At 42.0% G+C, this 16,439-nt stretch overlaps 1 protein-coding gene across 5 annotated transcripts in view; it reads right to left on the minus strand.

Moving 5' to 3' along the window:
* The window catches only part of DDX43 (DEAD-box helicase 43), a 576,458-nt gene that overhangs the window by 506,593 nt on the left and 53,426 nt on the right, over positions 1-16,439 (minus strand). For all 5 annotated transcript variants that reach the window (XM_069235691.1, XM_069235689.1, XM_069235688.1 and 2 more), the window contains exon 3: positions 11,920-12,037. In XM_069235691.1, coding sequence (XP_069091792.1) covers positions 11,920-12,037 — 118 coding nt within the window. The remainder of the gene's footprint in view (positions 1-11,919; positions 12,038-16,439) is intronic.

A 16,439-nucleotide genomic window follows, 5' to 3' on the forward strand; every position in this document is an offset into this window, starting at 1 on the left:
CAATCCCCCTGGGGTAGCATGCTACCCATTCAACAAATTCACATTTGCACCTCGCAAGAAGTATGAACAGATATACAAATGCAAATACAATTTAAATAAATGTAGACTACATCAGCCCTGAATTTTCTTAGAGGCATATATGCACAGACAGAGTTATGAACTAAGCTAAGAATTCAGAAAAGTTATCAATACACCATACAAAAAGGGGGGGTATCTGCAGCCTCGGGGCAGTGAGAATATAAACAGAAACCGTTCTCCAGTTTTATATGGTGTGGACCTCATTAATAACCAAAGTAAGTGGAATTTTCTAGGAGTATTTGGATGGTCTCCAATTTTGTTGGGTTGTCAACATTGTCACTTGCAAAAAAAAGAAGATGGCAAATCTCACTGAGATACAGAGGTATTTTTATTGAATCTTTAGCGTTTTTACACTGAAACATTAACAAAATACATACATTACAAGTTTGTGATTCTGTCCCGCTCAGATATAAGGTAACAAACATTAAGACCCATAGAACAGAAGGAATGGCCCCCTTCTCAGTGCATAACTAACAAAGGATATGTAGACGTATTCCAGCTTCACCCCTCAATATACATTAATACTTCAAACAGAGATTAAGAAACCATCCAGTTACAGGAGCTTTGTGCCCCTCCTCGGCCCCCTATGCAAATGGCCATCATGCAATGACCCACTCCACCAACAATCTGCACTGTTTTTTAGTGCCCCAACCCCTTAAATCAATCCAACTTAGCAACACTTTGTCTAAGCAATGGCAGCACCAAGCCCACTTTCCTTCCACACACAATTGCTTTCAATGAGGCAGAGTATCTGATTTGGCCTTTCCAGGTACATGTTCCAAGGTTCTTAAGAAGCCCTGCTTGTATCATCTGCATTTACCCTAGAGAGTACGTTATTTTGTTATACATCCATTTCTTGCCATCCCTCAACCAATTCCAAATATGTGGCAATGCACAGGCCTTCCAAATCATAGCCATACAGTGATTCACCAGGACCAGGGGTAGGCCCATGAATCCCCACATATATTTAGTCTTTACTGTACAGGTGGATAGACCCAGCAAACTGAGTGTTGCGTCCTTAGGGATAAGCCTACCAATTAGAGTCAGACTTTGCACCACCCTGTCCCAAAATCTTAACACCACTGAACATTACCAAACCATGTGCAAGGATGTCCATGTCCTCCTCAGTGCATTTCAGGCATGCAGTAGATGTACCACGATAAATGTTTCCTATACGCTTCAGGGTTCAGTGAGTGTTATGCAGGTAAAAGGAGGCACTTGAGCCTCGCATTTTTTTAAGACAGCCTTAAATCTGCTCAAACATGTTAGCCATTTATCATCAACTAATTCCAAATATAAATGGATTTCCAACTACCCTTTCACATGGAGCATAAAACATCCAGCACTTGCAATAGTGCTGTATACAGCACCATAATCACTTTACGTTTGTACCTATATGTTAGGACTACCCACAACCCAACAGAAGTGTTGAATTCGTTATGGACAGTGCCCCATGTCCAGGATCAATGAGCCTTTAGTGCAGTGTATAATAAACTGCTGGGTCCCAATTCAACTACAGATTCCTGCCCCCCCCCCCCCCAAGGCTGGATGTTGCTGCATATTGTTAGATGAAAAAAGTCAGGTATTGACCATGATGGTAACTCCAGTGCATAAGGGATCTTTCTGTCTAGCCCTCAGTTAAATGTAGGTATACCCACACCACTATGCCACCGTCACGAGTATGTTGCTGGGAGTGGCTGCCTGGTTTTGTGTCATAAAGCCTTCAGTCATGCTTTTGCTTCATCACATGCACGGTGCCACAGTAAGTGCTGCAGCCCCTAGGGGACCCAAACTTAAAAGGCCCAGGGTATCTCTGGTACCATATACAAGGGACTTGTACATAAGTTAGCATTTGCCAGTTGGGTATAAGCCAATGAGAAACACCTTTAAAGAGTCAAGTCACATGAACGGAGACATGATTAGCAAGACTCAGGGCACGTCAGAGTCATTATACCACTGCCTAGTAGTAAAACAGGAGGCAAAAAGTGGGGTTGGACCTTCAAAATGCTTGTTTCCTGACACTCTAACAACCAGGCGTTCCCTGCTCCTTTCACTTTTGTGGGTCCCTGCCTTATCACTTTTTTGTGTTTTTTCCTTCTTTATTTTTTCCTTGATGTTTCCCACATGTGCCAGTCTCCAAACAAGAGTGCTGGTGGGCCCGTCATGCAAGCACAAGCTCAAACTTAGCTCTGTGAATTTTTAGTTTGAAGTACCTGTACAATTAAGGATGATTACATTAAAGTCGATAAAAAAATATAAAAATAACACTATTCTTTGTCCATAATTGGTAATGCCTCAAGGCAAAGTTGGGCATTGTTTTTCCTGCATCAACAGAGATCCATCTGACGAAAACTCCAATCACACCACTTAAGGACTCAACATGTTTTCCTGAAACATTTATAGGGAGTTGCTTCTGTGTACTGAAGGTGCACTGTAGCGATCTAAATATTCCCGGCTACAGGTCACTTACAGATTGCTTTAGTTTTGACAGCAGTAACACTTAATCTAGTGACCCCTGTCAAGACCATTGACCTCTTAATCCAGACCAGTTGGGGGGAATGACGTGGATCCAAACTCTCCCCCAGCACTGTGCACACCACACCTGATCTTAGTGAGAACACGGATGGCATGCATGTCGTCAGGAGTGAGGATTGGGGTTGGAGGTGTGGATGGGTTTCAAAACTGTTAGCACATCTGATCTTAAGTAAACTTACAAGGGGACGCGAATAGGTTGATGAACCTTTTGACTTGTAATTAAGATGTTCTTACCATAGCTCCAGTACATAATCAATATGCAATATCAATAATCAACAATAATCAATAAAAGTAATAATCAATAGTCTGTAATTGTCACACACCATGGCCTTTCAGTCATGAATAACCACACCTTTTAGTAAAAGTTAGAATATTTATTTCCCTATATTAACAATGCCACGGTCATGTAGATTAATCTCAAAATCAAAAACACACACATATAGGAACCACACTGGCTGTCCAAAGTGGGGAAGAAACGTGATCTACACAAAGCTTGAACTACTACACATTCTAAAGTTATGGTGCAGATCAATAAAGTCAACTACGTCGAAGTAATTTCATACATTAAGTTTAGCAGAGAAATTCATCAAGCATTAATCCTTGTTATCGTGATTTCATTAGTGAGGATCCTGAACTATGATCAGATTAGCATCAACATGTTGGGCTTCATGCAAAACAATTTAGTAACACAAATTTGGAAAAACATCTAACTAGGGCTCTATCAAAACAGTGCAGCTGGTACCTAGGAAGAAAAATGCAAATGCTTATCAATCAACAGTCTGGATCAGAATACCTACCTCAGTGTGGAACAGCAAGCAGAGTCAGTCTTCGTCCTCAGGACATCAGTCGATCATCAAGGCATTAGGATTCAGCATCAAAGTTCAGAAAACGCAAAGCCTCTAAGCATTAAAGTTAAGCACGTCTCTTGTCAAGACGCATAAGGAATATTGACATTTCGGCCAGCAAGTAAATGTGCAATGGGCAACGGGAAAATGCAAAGGCAAAATGTCCGTCTCTTTCCAGAGTAGACCCGTTAAGTCAAAACTGCTAAAACTATTTCTCAAGTCTCTATTAGTCAGATAATTGCATGTTCACACTTTGTCCAATAAAACAAAAACTCCAAACCTATGATTTCTACTATTACTCCGTTCACATGTTGACTGGTTTGTCCTGCAATGTCCTCATCATCCAGCTTGTCAGGTAACAATATTGTTGCAGCTTCTACTCCAGTCTGTATCTCCATTGTTTTTCTCGTAAGAAAGTCAGTCTCACACACATTACACATAAAATGGTACATTAACAGGAACATCATCTTCTAGCAGTCGGTTCTCATAAGAAAGCTTCCATTATGAGCACATTTAAACAATACAATAGAAATCACAGTTTAACTCTCTAGGACATCAATTTTATTAAACGTTAAGAAATACAGCTTTTACATGAGGCCTGGCAAGTAGGCCATGACACTTGCTAAGTTATGCCTAAAACTATTAAAGATAAAGGAAAATGCATAACCCTTAATATGACATATTACTACATTAGTCAAACATATATTCAATATTTCATAATATTAATTCACTAGTAAGTGCACTTTGTGAACATTGGTGGCCCCTCATTGTAATCACATTTTCAAAGGCATACATTATTTTTCTTTGTTATTAGATTTTCTACATAAACTTATTATTCAAAATACATAAAGACTCGTTAATAATTTTTATTAAAACAACTGCGCTAGCAGAACCTGCTGCTGGGTTTATGGGACAATTCCTCTGCAGTGTTCTCCCAAATACGTAAACACCCTTCTTGGTTCCTCACAAATACCTTGTTGGTTTTCAAGGAGGGCAATTCCTAAAGAGGAAGGTCATACATAGCACTGGTTTTGACTGCACGTTTGGGTCTACACAAAAACACACATTAGATTCCCTCTTTTAGCACACACTTGTTTAGTGACCGTAGCAATAAAGCTTCTGGATACGTTCATAGCCATATGGTCCACTATTCCATAGTTCAGTAGCTATTGACAGACTACAGTTCCTATTCCTTCTGGTAATTCATAGCCCAAAGGTAGCCTTTAAAACAACTGCACAAACAGGTGAGAGCTCTACAACTGTTGGTAATGCTTGATTGCACAATGCCTAAAGACAGGAAGTAGGATTTCAAAAGGCTCTGAATAGCATGCAGGAATCGCCACATTGTATCACTTTATTTGTAAAATAAATGAACAAAGCACAGATTTCGCTTGCTGACCTGGTTTCTTTTTTTTTTTTTTGCAGGTTTACAGAAGACTGCCCATGAGGAAGCAATCCAGGCACTCAGCAACCAGACAGCTAGTATATATGGGTGGGTGGGGTCTGGGACTGGATTCATGAGCACCTGAGTCTAACACTCGAAAATCAAGTACTGGCACTTTCACCAGGCAGGGTTTAAATAGAGTGGCAGGACAAACTGGCCGCCACATCACCTGGTTACAGGGACTCTAGCGAGAGTTCTGGAAAATCACATGGGTTTCAACTGGCTGGAAAGGTCATTAGGGCACAAGAGAGGGGAAGGTAAGGACAGCAAGGTTGGGGGAGCAAATTGAGGCATGCAGGACTAATTATATTGGGGACAACATGCGCCACCTGCTTGGATGCTTCAAGTTCTATGATGTGGTGAGGGACAAAAGGGACAATGTTAGATCCTCTCTGGGGTGAGGGAGCTCAATGTAGGATCAATGGTTTCAAGGGCACTGCACAAAAAGTCCTTGGGTTGCTTTGTCTCTTCAGTGCCCAAATAGGATGGGAAGAGCACAATTATGCACAAGACATGACAACCCCTTGCTTGTTCACCTAGCATTTTATAATCTGTCTGAATCAGAATGGAATTTTATCAGATGGTCAAGCTAGAACAACCACTGGCAAAGCAAATCGGTCTTGTCTTTCACATAGTTATAGTACCGCAAGTAATTATTGGATGTCCTTCCCAAAGTCAGAACCAAATGTTAAACAAGAATGTCACAAAGCTACAATAATTCAAGTGTTACGAAATGTCCCTCGGACATTTGATGCAACTGCTTCAAATGTCCTTTACAAAGTGCATGGGGGAATGGCTTCAACACAAAAATTTAAACATACAATATGTTACTCTAAATGCGCTTGCTTTCTATAAAATAAGTAAATATGCCAATGTCAGTATATGCTGATGAATCAATATCATAACTTTCAATAAATGTCTTGAATACTATGGAAGATATGGGAAGACAACCTATGTTGTATATGCATCAGTCATTGCTTGTGAAATCAAGTGCTTTCAAAATGATTATAGGTCCATATATATTCATATATGCAGTTCCTCAAGGTATTATTAGAGTCCAATGCAAAAGCACTAAAATTATGACATGAAGCTGCATTTCTACACCTCATTTTTAGAAGTCCCTTTTAAGTCAGATGCAACTGCTTCAAATAACCTTCACCAAGCTGAGGGTATGTGGCTTTAACATATCAATTTGGAGATACACTTTTACTACATACAGCAATATATTTGGGCTTGTTTTCTCTAGGATAAATTAGTTTGTCGAAGCTGTTTTGGAAGAATGAGGCAAAATTAGACGTTAATAAACTTCTTTATTTTTTTGCGAAGTGACAACATCCTATTATAGAAAGGAACGAGCACTGACTGGTAAATGCCTTTAAATAATTAATCTTGGCTAGATATGTTTAGGGGGTGTGAAAGGATGTATAATTATTTTAAAGTGAATGCATTCAATGGTAGAGTGTGGGGAGTAGCTATTATCAGAGTAAAACTTTAGTAATTTAATGGATACAGTTGGTTGACTAAAAGTGCTTATATATTTTTATTATTGTTTTATACAAAATCAGCTGTCAGCCTTCAAGTATAAAGTACTTGATGCCATTACTAAATTTAAGTGCCTTCAAAGTTTTCTTACCAAACTGGCATTTAAGTCATGCTATACCCAGTTGCTTATATTACTGCCTACTGCCCTATGCTGTAGCACAAAAAAAGTAAATTGTCAATGTCTGTGGAGCAACACAGTAGGTAATGGTATTTAATGAAAAGTTCTTACAATATATATATATTTTCTACTTAAAAAAAACAAAAGTTACAAGGACGTTATTGTTAGGATCACATTTTGAACATACAAAACCATAGAAATTCACCAGTTCTAGTTAGAGTTACCTCAAGTAACTCTAACTCGTGCCCTAAGGTAACCATAACTCGCACCCCCGGCCATTAACAGTTATTTCATCAAAAATGTTACTGCACATATTACACTGATATTATCAATGATGGTGTCAAAGATGTCATGAGTGTTGTAATTTGTGGGGTCATAGCAGTGCAGGGTGTTCCTACACTGGCTTCTTGTCATTCTTTTTTTACTTTTTTTTTCCCCCCCAACATTTCCGACATGGCTGACAACACTTCAACAGCTTCCTTGTTGAAGTGTTGTCAGCCAATCAGAACTCAGCACGAGATCGGGAGGGGTCACGAATCCTTCGCGTCCCCATATAAACAAATTTGTTTTCCCTTTCATTTCTCAAAAACTACTAAACAGATTTACACCAAAACAAGAAAGGATTTCCTTCTGGACCAGGACCTACCTTTCTGCCAAATTAGGTGCAATTCCTTCCAGTATTTTTGGCGCTATCGTTGTTCAAAATCCCTTTGGAAAAATGAATTGGGAAAATGTGTTTTGGGACCCTCCATTTTCTCGCCCTCCATCTGCATTCCCCACCTTCCACCTCCCCCCCACCCCCGGTTGTGACTGGCAAACTTTTTTGAAATGTTTTGTGAAGATTCGTCAAGTGGTGCCAAAGATATAGGCAAGTAAAAAACTACTTTTTATATATAAACTAGGTCCTAACTATAACTACCTAGGTATGACTGCCGCTAGGTAATACATACATTCACACACACATATATTGATTACCTACTGGAGGTCGCCAGTAGATTAAGATAGAACCAAGGGCCAGATGTAGGAAACTAGCAAATTGCGACTTGCGAGTCCGTGCGACTCGCAAATTGCAAGTCGCAATTTGCTATGCAGAAAGGTGTCTCAGACACCTTCTGCGAGTCGCTATGGGGTCGCAAAGACCCACCTCATTAATATTAATGAGGTGGGTCGCAATTTGCGCCCCCATAGCGACTCTGGCCACTCACGGGGATGGAGGCCTACTGGGAACAGCAGACCTCCATGTCCATGACTGCTTTTAAATAAAGCAGTTTTTTTTTTTCCAAGTGTAGCCCGTTTTCCTTAAAGGAAAACGAGCTGCACTTAGAAAAAAAAAAAACGAAACCTTTAGTTTCGGATTTTTTCAGGGCAGGCAGTGGTCCCTTGGACCACTGCCTGCCCTGAAAAAATCATTTTGGGTCCCGTCACAAAGGGGAAGGGGTCCCATGGGGACCCCTTCCCGTTTGCGAGTGGGTTACCATCCACTTCAAGTGGATGGTAACTGCGACTCCATTTGCGACCACTTATGCGGTCGCAAATGGAATTGCATACCACTGCAACTCGCAAATAGGAAGGGAACACCCCTTCCTATTTACGACTCCGAAATGCATAGCAAACACGCATTTGCGAGTCGCAAACGGAACAGTTTGCTACATCTGGCCCCTAGTTTCCATGGAAAAAGGGTTTTTTGACTTGCCTATATCTTTAGCAAACTTTGTCGAATCGTCATAAAATTTTCCAAAATAAAAAGCCCTCTAGGGTCTTGTTGTGTATGGAAAGTTGCAGTGTGATCCGTCAAGTGGGGGCACAGAAAACGGGGGAGGGGTTAAAAAAAGAAAATGTGCATTTACGGGGTTAATTCCCCAAAGCATTTTAGACACGACTGCAGACCAAACTGCAAGAAGGAATTACACCTAATTTGGCTGAAAGGTCGAGAGCTTTTGGCCCAGAAAGTATGTTTTTTGTTATTTGGTGTAAATCCGTTCAGTAGTTTTCAGGAAATTAAAGGAAATACAAATTTGCATATCTAGGGTTGCAACAACTTCATAAATACTCCTGATCAAATGCAGAGACCTGACTGGCTGCCAAGACTTCAACCAGGAAGCGGAGTCTCCAAACAAATGCAACAAAAAAGAAAATAGGGGACTGTGTAAGGTTGCCCTCACCACCTAGCCTTGGTGGAGGGGTCCCCCTGGGACTCCTACAGGGGCAAAAATGCATAAAAAAAAAAAATTATGACAAAAGTGTGAATATTCCCAACTTTGCCATAAAGTAAAAATAACAACAAAAAAAAACTGTCTCCCGTGCTTGTTTAAAGTTTAGCCCCGAATGGGCCAGGTCCCAGGGACTAGTTCTCAGCTCATTATGCCCATGCCTGCTGCATGCCTTTCCCTCCTTCTCACTGCTTTCTTCTCGCTCTCAGCCTTGTTTCGTGCTGTCTGATGCTTGCCTTTCTTTCTCTCACAGGTTTCTCCTCGCTCTCAGCCCCATTTCGTGCTCCCTGTTGCTTGCCCTCCTCTTGTTACTCACTGCTCTCTCCTTGCTTCCGTCCCACAAGTTTTTTGCGTGCCTGCTGCTTGCCTTTTCCTCCTTTTCTCTGCTTTCTCCTTGCTCAGCCCCATTTTGTACATGCCTGCTGTGTGCTGTTCCCTCCTCACTGCTTACTCATTGCTCTTAGCCCAGTTTTGTGCGTGCCTGCTGCTTGCCATTCCCTCCTCACTTTCTCCTCGATTACAGCCCTATTTTGTGTGCCTGCTGCATGTATTTCCCTCCCTCTCACTGCTTTCTCATCGCTCTCAGCCCAGTTTGTGTCCGTCTGCTGTGTGCCTGTCCCTCCTTCTCACTGCTTTGTCCTCTCAGCCCCGTTTTGTATGTACCTGCTGCATGCCATTTCCTCTTTCTTTCTCCTCCCTCTCAGCCCTGCTTTGTGTGTGGCTGCTGCTTGCCTTTTCCACCTCACTGTTTTCTCCTTCCTCTCAGCCCCATTTTGTGGGTGCCTGATGCATGCCTTTCTCTCCTCACTGCTTTCTCTCGCTCTCAGCCCCCTTTTTGCGTGCCTTTCCCTGCTTCTCACTGCTTTCTTCTCCCTCTCAGCCCCGTTTTGTGCATGCCTGCTGTGTGCCAATCCCTCCTTCTCATTGCTTTCTCCTCCCTCTCCGCCCGGTTTTGTGCATGCATCCTTGTTGACTTTCCCTCCTTCTCACGGCTTTCTTTTTGCGCTCAGCCCAGTAGTTTTGTGCTGCCTACTGCTTGCCTTTTTCTCGTCCCACTGCTTTCTTCTTGCCCCACCCAGTTTTTTGCGAGCTTGCTGCTTGACTTCCTCTCCTTCTCACTGCTTTCTCCTTGGTCTCAGCCCTGTTTTGTGCATGCCTGCTGCGTGCTTTTCCCTCCTTCTCAGTGATTTCACCGTGCTCTGAGCCCTGTTTTGTGCGTGCCTACTGCTTGTGTTTCCCTCCTCACTGTTTTACGTGCTCTCAGACCTATTTCGCTTGTGCCTTCTACTTGTCTTTCCCTCCTCATAGCATCTTCTTGTTCTCGGCACCAGTTTGTGCTGCCTGCTTTCTCTCGTTACTCACTGCTTTCTCCTTGCTCCCCACCCATTTTTTGGTGTGTCTCCTTCCCACTGCTTTCTCTTCGCAATCAGCCCAGTTTTGTTTGTGGCTGCTACGTGCTTTTTCCTCCTTCTCGCTCTCAGCCCACTTTTGTGCGTGGCTGCTGCTGCAAGCCTTTCCCTCCTCCTCACTTCTTTCTCCTCTCTCCCTCAGCCCAGTTTTGTGTGTGTCTTCTGCATGCCTTTCCCGCCTTCTCACTGCATTGCCCTTGCGCTCACCACCTCCCCGGAGGTGCTTTCTGAAAATGAATAGGGGGCCCTGCGGACCAACACCATCCCCCCTTCCCGGAACACCCCCGGTCCGGGGGCCAATAACTGATTTAAAATGAAAGAGGAGCCATGCATGCACCCCTCCTGGAGCCATTTATGGCCCTGGGGACCCCCACCTCCAAGGGCCAGCCGCTGCTATCTCCCGAGGGGACCACCCTCAGGAGATAGCAGTTTGCTTTTTGTTTGGCAGGAGCTGTGAATGCTCCCGCCAAGCAAAAGCAAACACCCCGTTTCAAGGAAGCAGGAGCTGTCAAAATGCTCCTGCCTGCTGGAAGCAGAGTTTTTTTAAAGATGCTTTCTTGGTCACAGGAATATGATCACATCTCCACCAAACAAAGAAACACTTCAAGAGTGCCGTGGCCAAAGGCGGTGCCTGGCACAGGGTTGGGTGGTTATAGATTGTTGTCCGCAGGCCAGGGTTTGGTGATTATAAGAGGCTGGGTGCAGGATCTGGTTGGATTAACGTAAGGTAACTTTAAATACTCTAGGTTAAAAAAAAAAAAAATTACAGGAACGTTATAGTTAGGCTCACATTTCAAAAGGTACAAAACCATAGAAATTCAGCTGTTATAGTTGTGTAATTTCAAGTAACTATAACTCAGCCCTGGCCATGCACTGCTAATTACTCCAGATATTACAGCAATCATGATGTATTTTACAATATCACTGATAAGATCTCAGTCACGTTTGCAGTAACAATATTGATGAGAAAACTGCATGGCGGGGGCGCAAGTTATAGTTAACTTAGGGCACAAGTTATAGTTAAAAGAAATTTGTCAACTGGATAGCTGCAACAGTTCCAGCAGTAATTAGTCTCATTCATTTATGGACTTAGGACTGTACAGCACTGTGTTAGTCTAAGCCAGGACCTTGTGAGCAAAACCACTGCATTACACTTTGTAAAAAAAAAACAAAATCAATCTATGCTTTCTGCAGATGGAATGTACTGTCTTTGTAAAACAAGTCACCAGAAAAGTTAATAAAAACACAACCAGAGGGCAGACAAAGATGTCCATCTATCACAGAAATTAATCTTAAGGGGGCTTGTTGCAAAAGGAATAACATAAAATGCTTACATTTTGTTCATCTAGTTAAAGCAATGATGCATAATATGCGAGGCTCAACTTCCGAGAAACAGGAATGGCAGCAGTTATTTCTCGATTTTGTGAACTGAGGCACAGGCATGCTTCCAGGAAAATGCATTGAGACGACAGCGGGCACATAAAACATCCAGCCACAAAGAGCATTCAGAGAACAATGTTGATTCTTCAGCGCAGCACACCATACCAAAGGAAGTGGTGGGAGCCGATGGCCGAATAAAAGGAAGCTGCACATAAACCTGACTGCCAAATCGCTCTTTGTGCTGGGGATCAGCAGTCCTATTTCCTTCCGTGAGGCATAATCATACATGAAAAAAAAATGTAATGGCAGATTTCAATTAAAAACTTCACCCCAAACCAATATATCTGTTCGCATTTACCTTTTTCGCTTCTTTCCCCATATCCATCAACAAGCTCATCAATCAGTCTTTTCGCTTTATTTTGGTTATCATCCGAGCCAAAGATCTTCACTTCAGATTCATACTCTCCATTTACTATCTAAATATAGAAAGGAAATGTCATTTTATGCTTTAACTATAGAACAGTTCATTTCCCACAGTAGAATGTGCTCAGAAAAATATTTCTGAGTTTAAGAAATAAACGACAAAAATGAACAAACATTGCTAATATTATACATTCCATTAACGGCTACCTTTTCCATGTTCAACTAAATATAGACATCTAGAAACAAAATATCAACCAGGCTGCTTCTTAAATGAACATGACAGTACCAATATAATACAATGTCATTTATATATAACGCGTTCACTCAACCTTGTTTTTTCACAGCATTTTCTCTACCCCAAAACTCTAGCATTCTACATCTGCATGAACGCACCTATTTATTTAGGGACTTCAACTGGCTATATATAACCTTTTCTGTATCAAGTATCATTTTTGTCCATCCCTCTATTCGGCTTTAAACACTTTGGTAGATCTCGATCTTGCACGGATGTGCAATGTCTTTTTTTTTTTTTTTTTATACCATCTGTATTGAGCTTTCATCAGATCACAATACGGTTTATAAACAACCGTATAAACCATTTGCTCTTATCCAGGCCGCATGACCCCACAGTTGTCACTGTATATATGCTGAACTATCAGAAGCTATTGGTTCATTAAATTAACAACCAGAACATATTAAACAACAAGCCATGACAACGGCAGCCTTTTTTCCAGAGGGTTGAGATACTGGAAGGTGGCCCCTCCATTTCCAGAGATCGCTGCCTCCACCTACCCACCATTGCTAGATCGAAAAATCTCTGCCCGTGAGAAGCGTGATCCCACTCCCTGTCATCGCCGTACTCTGCATCTCTCGTCTTCAGGACCATCAATCATAAGAAGGGGGAAAGAAAACGCACACTTTATAAGATGGGTGAATGCCTCACACCTGCATAGGGAGTTTCTTCTGGGTTGCCTGTGCTAACGCGTCCCTTCTTAAATAATTAATTAGTCTGGAACTCGTTTTAGGCCAATGAATCTTTTGACCCTGATTGAAGACACCTTAGGACAAGACAATTAATCACCATAACAATCAATAGATCAATGACATCATCAATACTCACTATAACAAATCGATTCAATTTGGGTAATGGCATAAGTAAGAACCAAGACACACCAATACCTCTCAGTCATGAAAAATCACACAATATTCTGTAAGATTTAGGATATTTATTCCCTATTGATTACACTACTAGCAAGTTTATTAGTCTCAAAACCATAAAACACATCAACACTTATAATATGTCATCTCGAATAAGACTTCATCAATGCAAAAATCAAACATTAGAACAAAACACAATGTCAACATGGGTTATTCTTAGCAGAGTATCATTAGCTCATTATTCAACAAAGCAAAGATTCAGTCATTTGTCTATTTGCGTCCGTTTAGTGAATTACTTAACTAACCTCGAATCAGCATTAGCATGTTGGGCTTCATGCAAAACAATTTAGCAAAACAAATTTAGAAAACATCTAAATATGGTCTCTATCAAAAGGTAGCAGTTGGTACCTAGAAAGAAAAGGCAAACAGACAATTACAATTTCATCATCATATAGTTACCCTCCGTAATGAGTCAGCATACAGAGTCAGTCTTCGTCCTCAGGACATCAGTTGATTCGCCACCAGCCAAGGAACACAGCAAAGTTCAGCAAGACGGGCAATAAGAAAATAAGTTACTTACCTGTAACTCTAGTTCTCCAGTATTGGAATCTTTCATAGATTCACATGCTTGAATCATTCCCCGTCGTCGAGATGGGAGTCCCGGTATAATTTTCATAAGTAATGTTAAACATATTGAAGAGAAAAAGGCCCTAGGCCTCTTCAATTTGATAGTCTATCAGAGTCATTTTGTGAAAAAGGACCAAACTTGATCCTCCACCAATCAGGCGACAGCACCCTTCAGAACCTCCTGAGAGAAGCTCTAGCACCTCAGATTTTCCACGCACAAGTGCGTATATTACAATGAGTATATGTACTACTAGAAAGAAAGAAAGAAGTGAAGTGAGCTTCTCCGGGGAGGTGGGTGGGTCGCATGTGAATCTATGAAAGATTCCAATACTGGAGAACTACAGTTACAGGTAAGTAACTTATTTTCTTACTCCAGTATTGGAACTTTCATAGATTCACATGCTTGAATCAGAGTAGAAAGCAATAAGTATGCACATTGTAAAATGACAACCCTTTTAAAAAACAGGTTATCTTAGACCACAAAACCTTATCATCATCATGTATAAAGTGATGACGTATATGAGTGTACTGACATATGTCCCTACATATATATCTATATATAGATCTACATATATACACATCTATCTATACACACGTATATATACATAAATATAAGTATCTTTTTATCTCTAATATAAATAGGGATATTCCTGTGAAGATACATGATGAAATTTAAATAACAAATCAGTATTAAAACATAAGACTAATGTAACCTGATCAAGATCTGATAACCCGCTTACTATGGGATTATGATAGTGTTCTATTATCTTTAGATACATTTCTCTTTTTTTTTTTTTTTTTGATGTGCATACCTTTTCTAGGATGGAGGGATGTAGGAGAAATGGCTCACCTTCACCTGAAGAGATTCCTGAGAACCGCTTGGCCCACTGCTACCTCTCCGTGCGAGAGGGACTCCAAGCAATAGTGCTTAGTAAAGGTATGACAGCTCCTCCATGTTGCTGCCCTACATATGTCTTGTAGTGGCACTCCGGCAAACAGTGCCGCTGACGATGAGACTTTTCTTGTCGAGTGAGCATGCACAGATGACTGCAAAGGTTTGCCCGCTGCCTGATGGCAGAAGCGAATAGCAGAGACGATCCATCTTGAAATACTCTGCTTGGATAGCGGGTACCCCTTCCTAGGAGCACTGTACGCCACAAATAGCTGATTAGAGCGCCGAAAAGCTTTTGTCCTGTCCAAATAAAATTGGACGCATCTTTTCACATCTAGAGAGTGTAATGCCCTCTCTGCTGGAGTAGATGGATGAGGGAAAAAAGACTTGAAGACCAAAGGTTCGTTAATGTGAAAGTCTGACGGAACCTTTGGAATAAAATGCGGGTTAGTGCGCATTAGTAGTCTATCTTGTTTAAACTGTAGGAATGGCTCTTGGATGGAGAGCGCTTGTACCTCACTGACCCGCCTAGCTGATGTAAGAGCTATCAATAAGGCAACCTTCCACGATAAATGTTTGAGGGAAGCACAGTGGATCGGTTCAAAAGGATGCTTCATCAGTTGTGCCAAAACAATGTTCAGGTTCCACGAAGGAGGTGGAGGTCTGAAAGGAGGGTAAACCCTGAACAGCCCCTTTAGAAATCTCTTACTCAGCCGAGAAGAGAAGAGCGAGCTATGGCTGCTACATGAACTTTAATGGATGAGTGTGCTACGCCAGATCGAGCTAACTCTAAGAGATACGGTAAAATCTCTTCTGGCAGTGAAAGAAAAGGGTCGATTTGACGTTGATGACACCAGGTACAGAATCTCTTCCATTTACACTGATACGCCTTGTTAGTGCTATCCACTCTGGCCTGTGACAAAATATCTCTGCAGTCCTGCGGGATATTCAAATGCGCAAATTCTCTGTGGTGAGGAGCCATGCCGCTAACCGCATTGAGTGTGGATCGGGGTGTCGAACTTGGCCGTTGTTCATTGTTAGTAAATGAGGTAACGGCTCCAGCGGAATATGAGGTTTGACTGAGAGAATGAGGAGCTCTGTGAACCAATGTTGGCGCGGCCAGTACGGGGCTATCAGTATGAGAGTGCAAGGTTCTGTTTTCATCTTCGTGAGGTCCCTTGGGATCAACGGAACGGGAGGAAAGGCGTAAGCAAAGATGTCTGACCAGACTATCGAAAACACATTCCCCCAAGATCCCTTTTGGTGATGCCAACTTGCGAAGAACTGGCATTTGGCGTTGTCCTTCTTCGCAAACAGATCCACTGTTGGTGTTCCCCACTGGGAAAAAATCTGGGTGAGTACCGTCTGGTCTAATTCCCACTTGTGGCATTCCGATTTCTGTCTGCTGAGTGCATCTGCTGCTTTGTTGTTTATTCCGGGCAAGTGCACCGCCGATAGTGTGATGCCTTGCTGCGAGGCCCAGTTCCAGATCGCTTGGGCTTCCCTGGAGAGGGTGAGAGATCTTGTACCTCCTTGTTTGTTGAGATAGTGCATCGTAGTGGTGTTGTCCGTTCTTATCACCACTCACGATCCATGGATTCTTGGGAGAAACGCTTGTAAAGCAAGGTGAACTGCCCTGAGTTCTAGCCAATTGATATGCCTTGATGCCAGATGAGTTGGCCATTTGCCACTTATTTGCAGGTCCTGTAATACTGCGCCCCAGCCTTCCAGTGAGGCATCTGTTGTTATGGTCCACGGGGCTGGCTGTTGAAGAAACG

This window comes from Pleurodeles waltl, chromosome 5, assembly GCF_031143425.1.
Source record: "Pleurodeles waltl isolate 20211129_DDA chromosome 5, aPleWal1.hap1.20221129, whole genome shotgun sequence".
Taxonomy (NCBI): Eukaryota; Metazoa; Chordata; class Amphibia; order Caudata; family Salamandridae; genus Pleurodeles; species Pleurodeles waltl.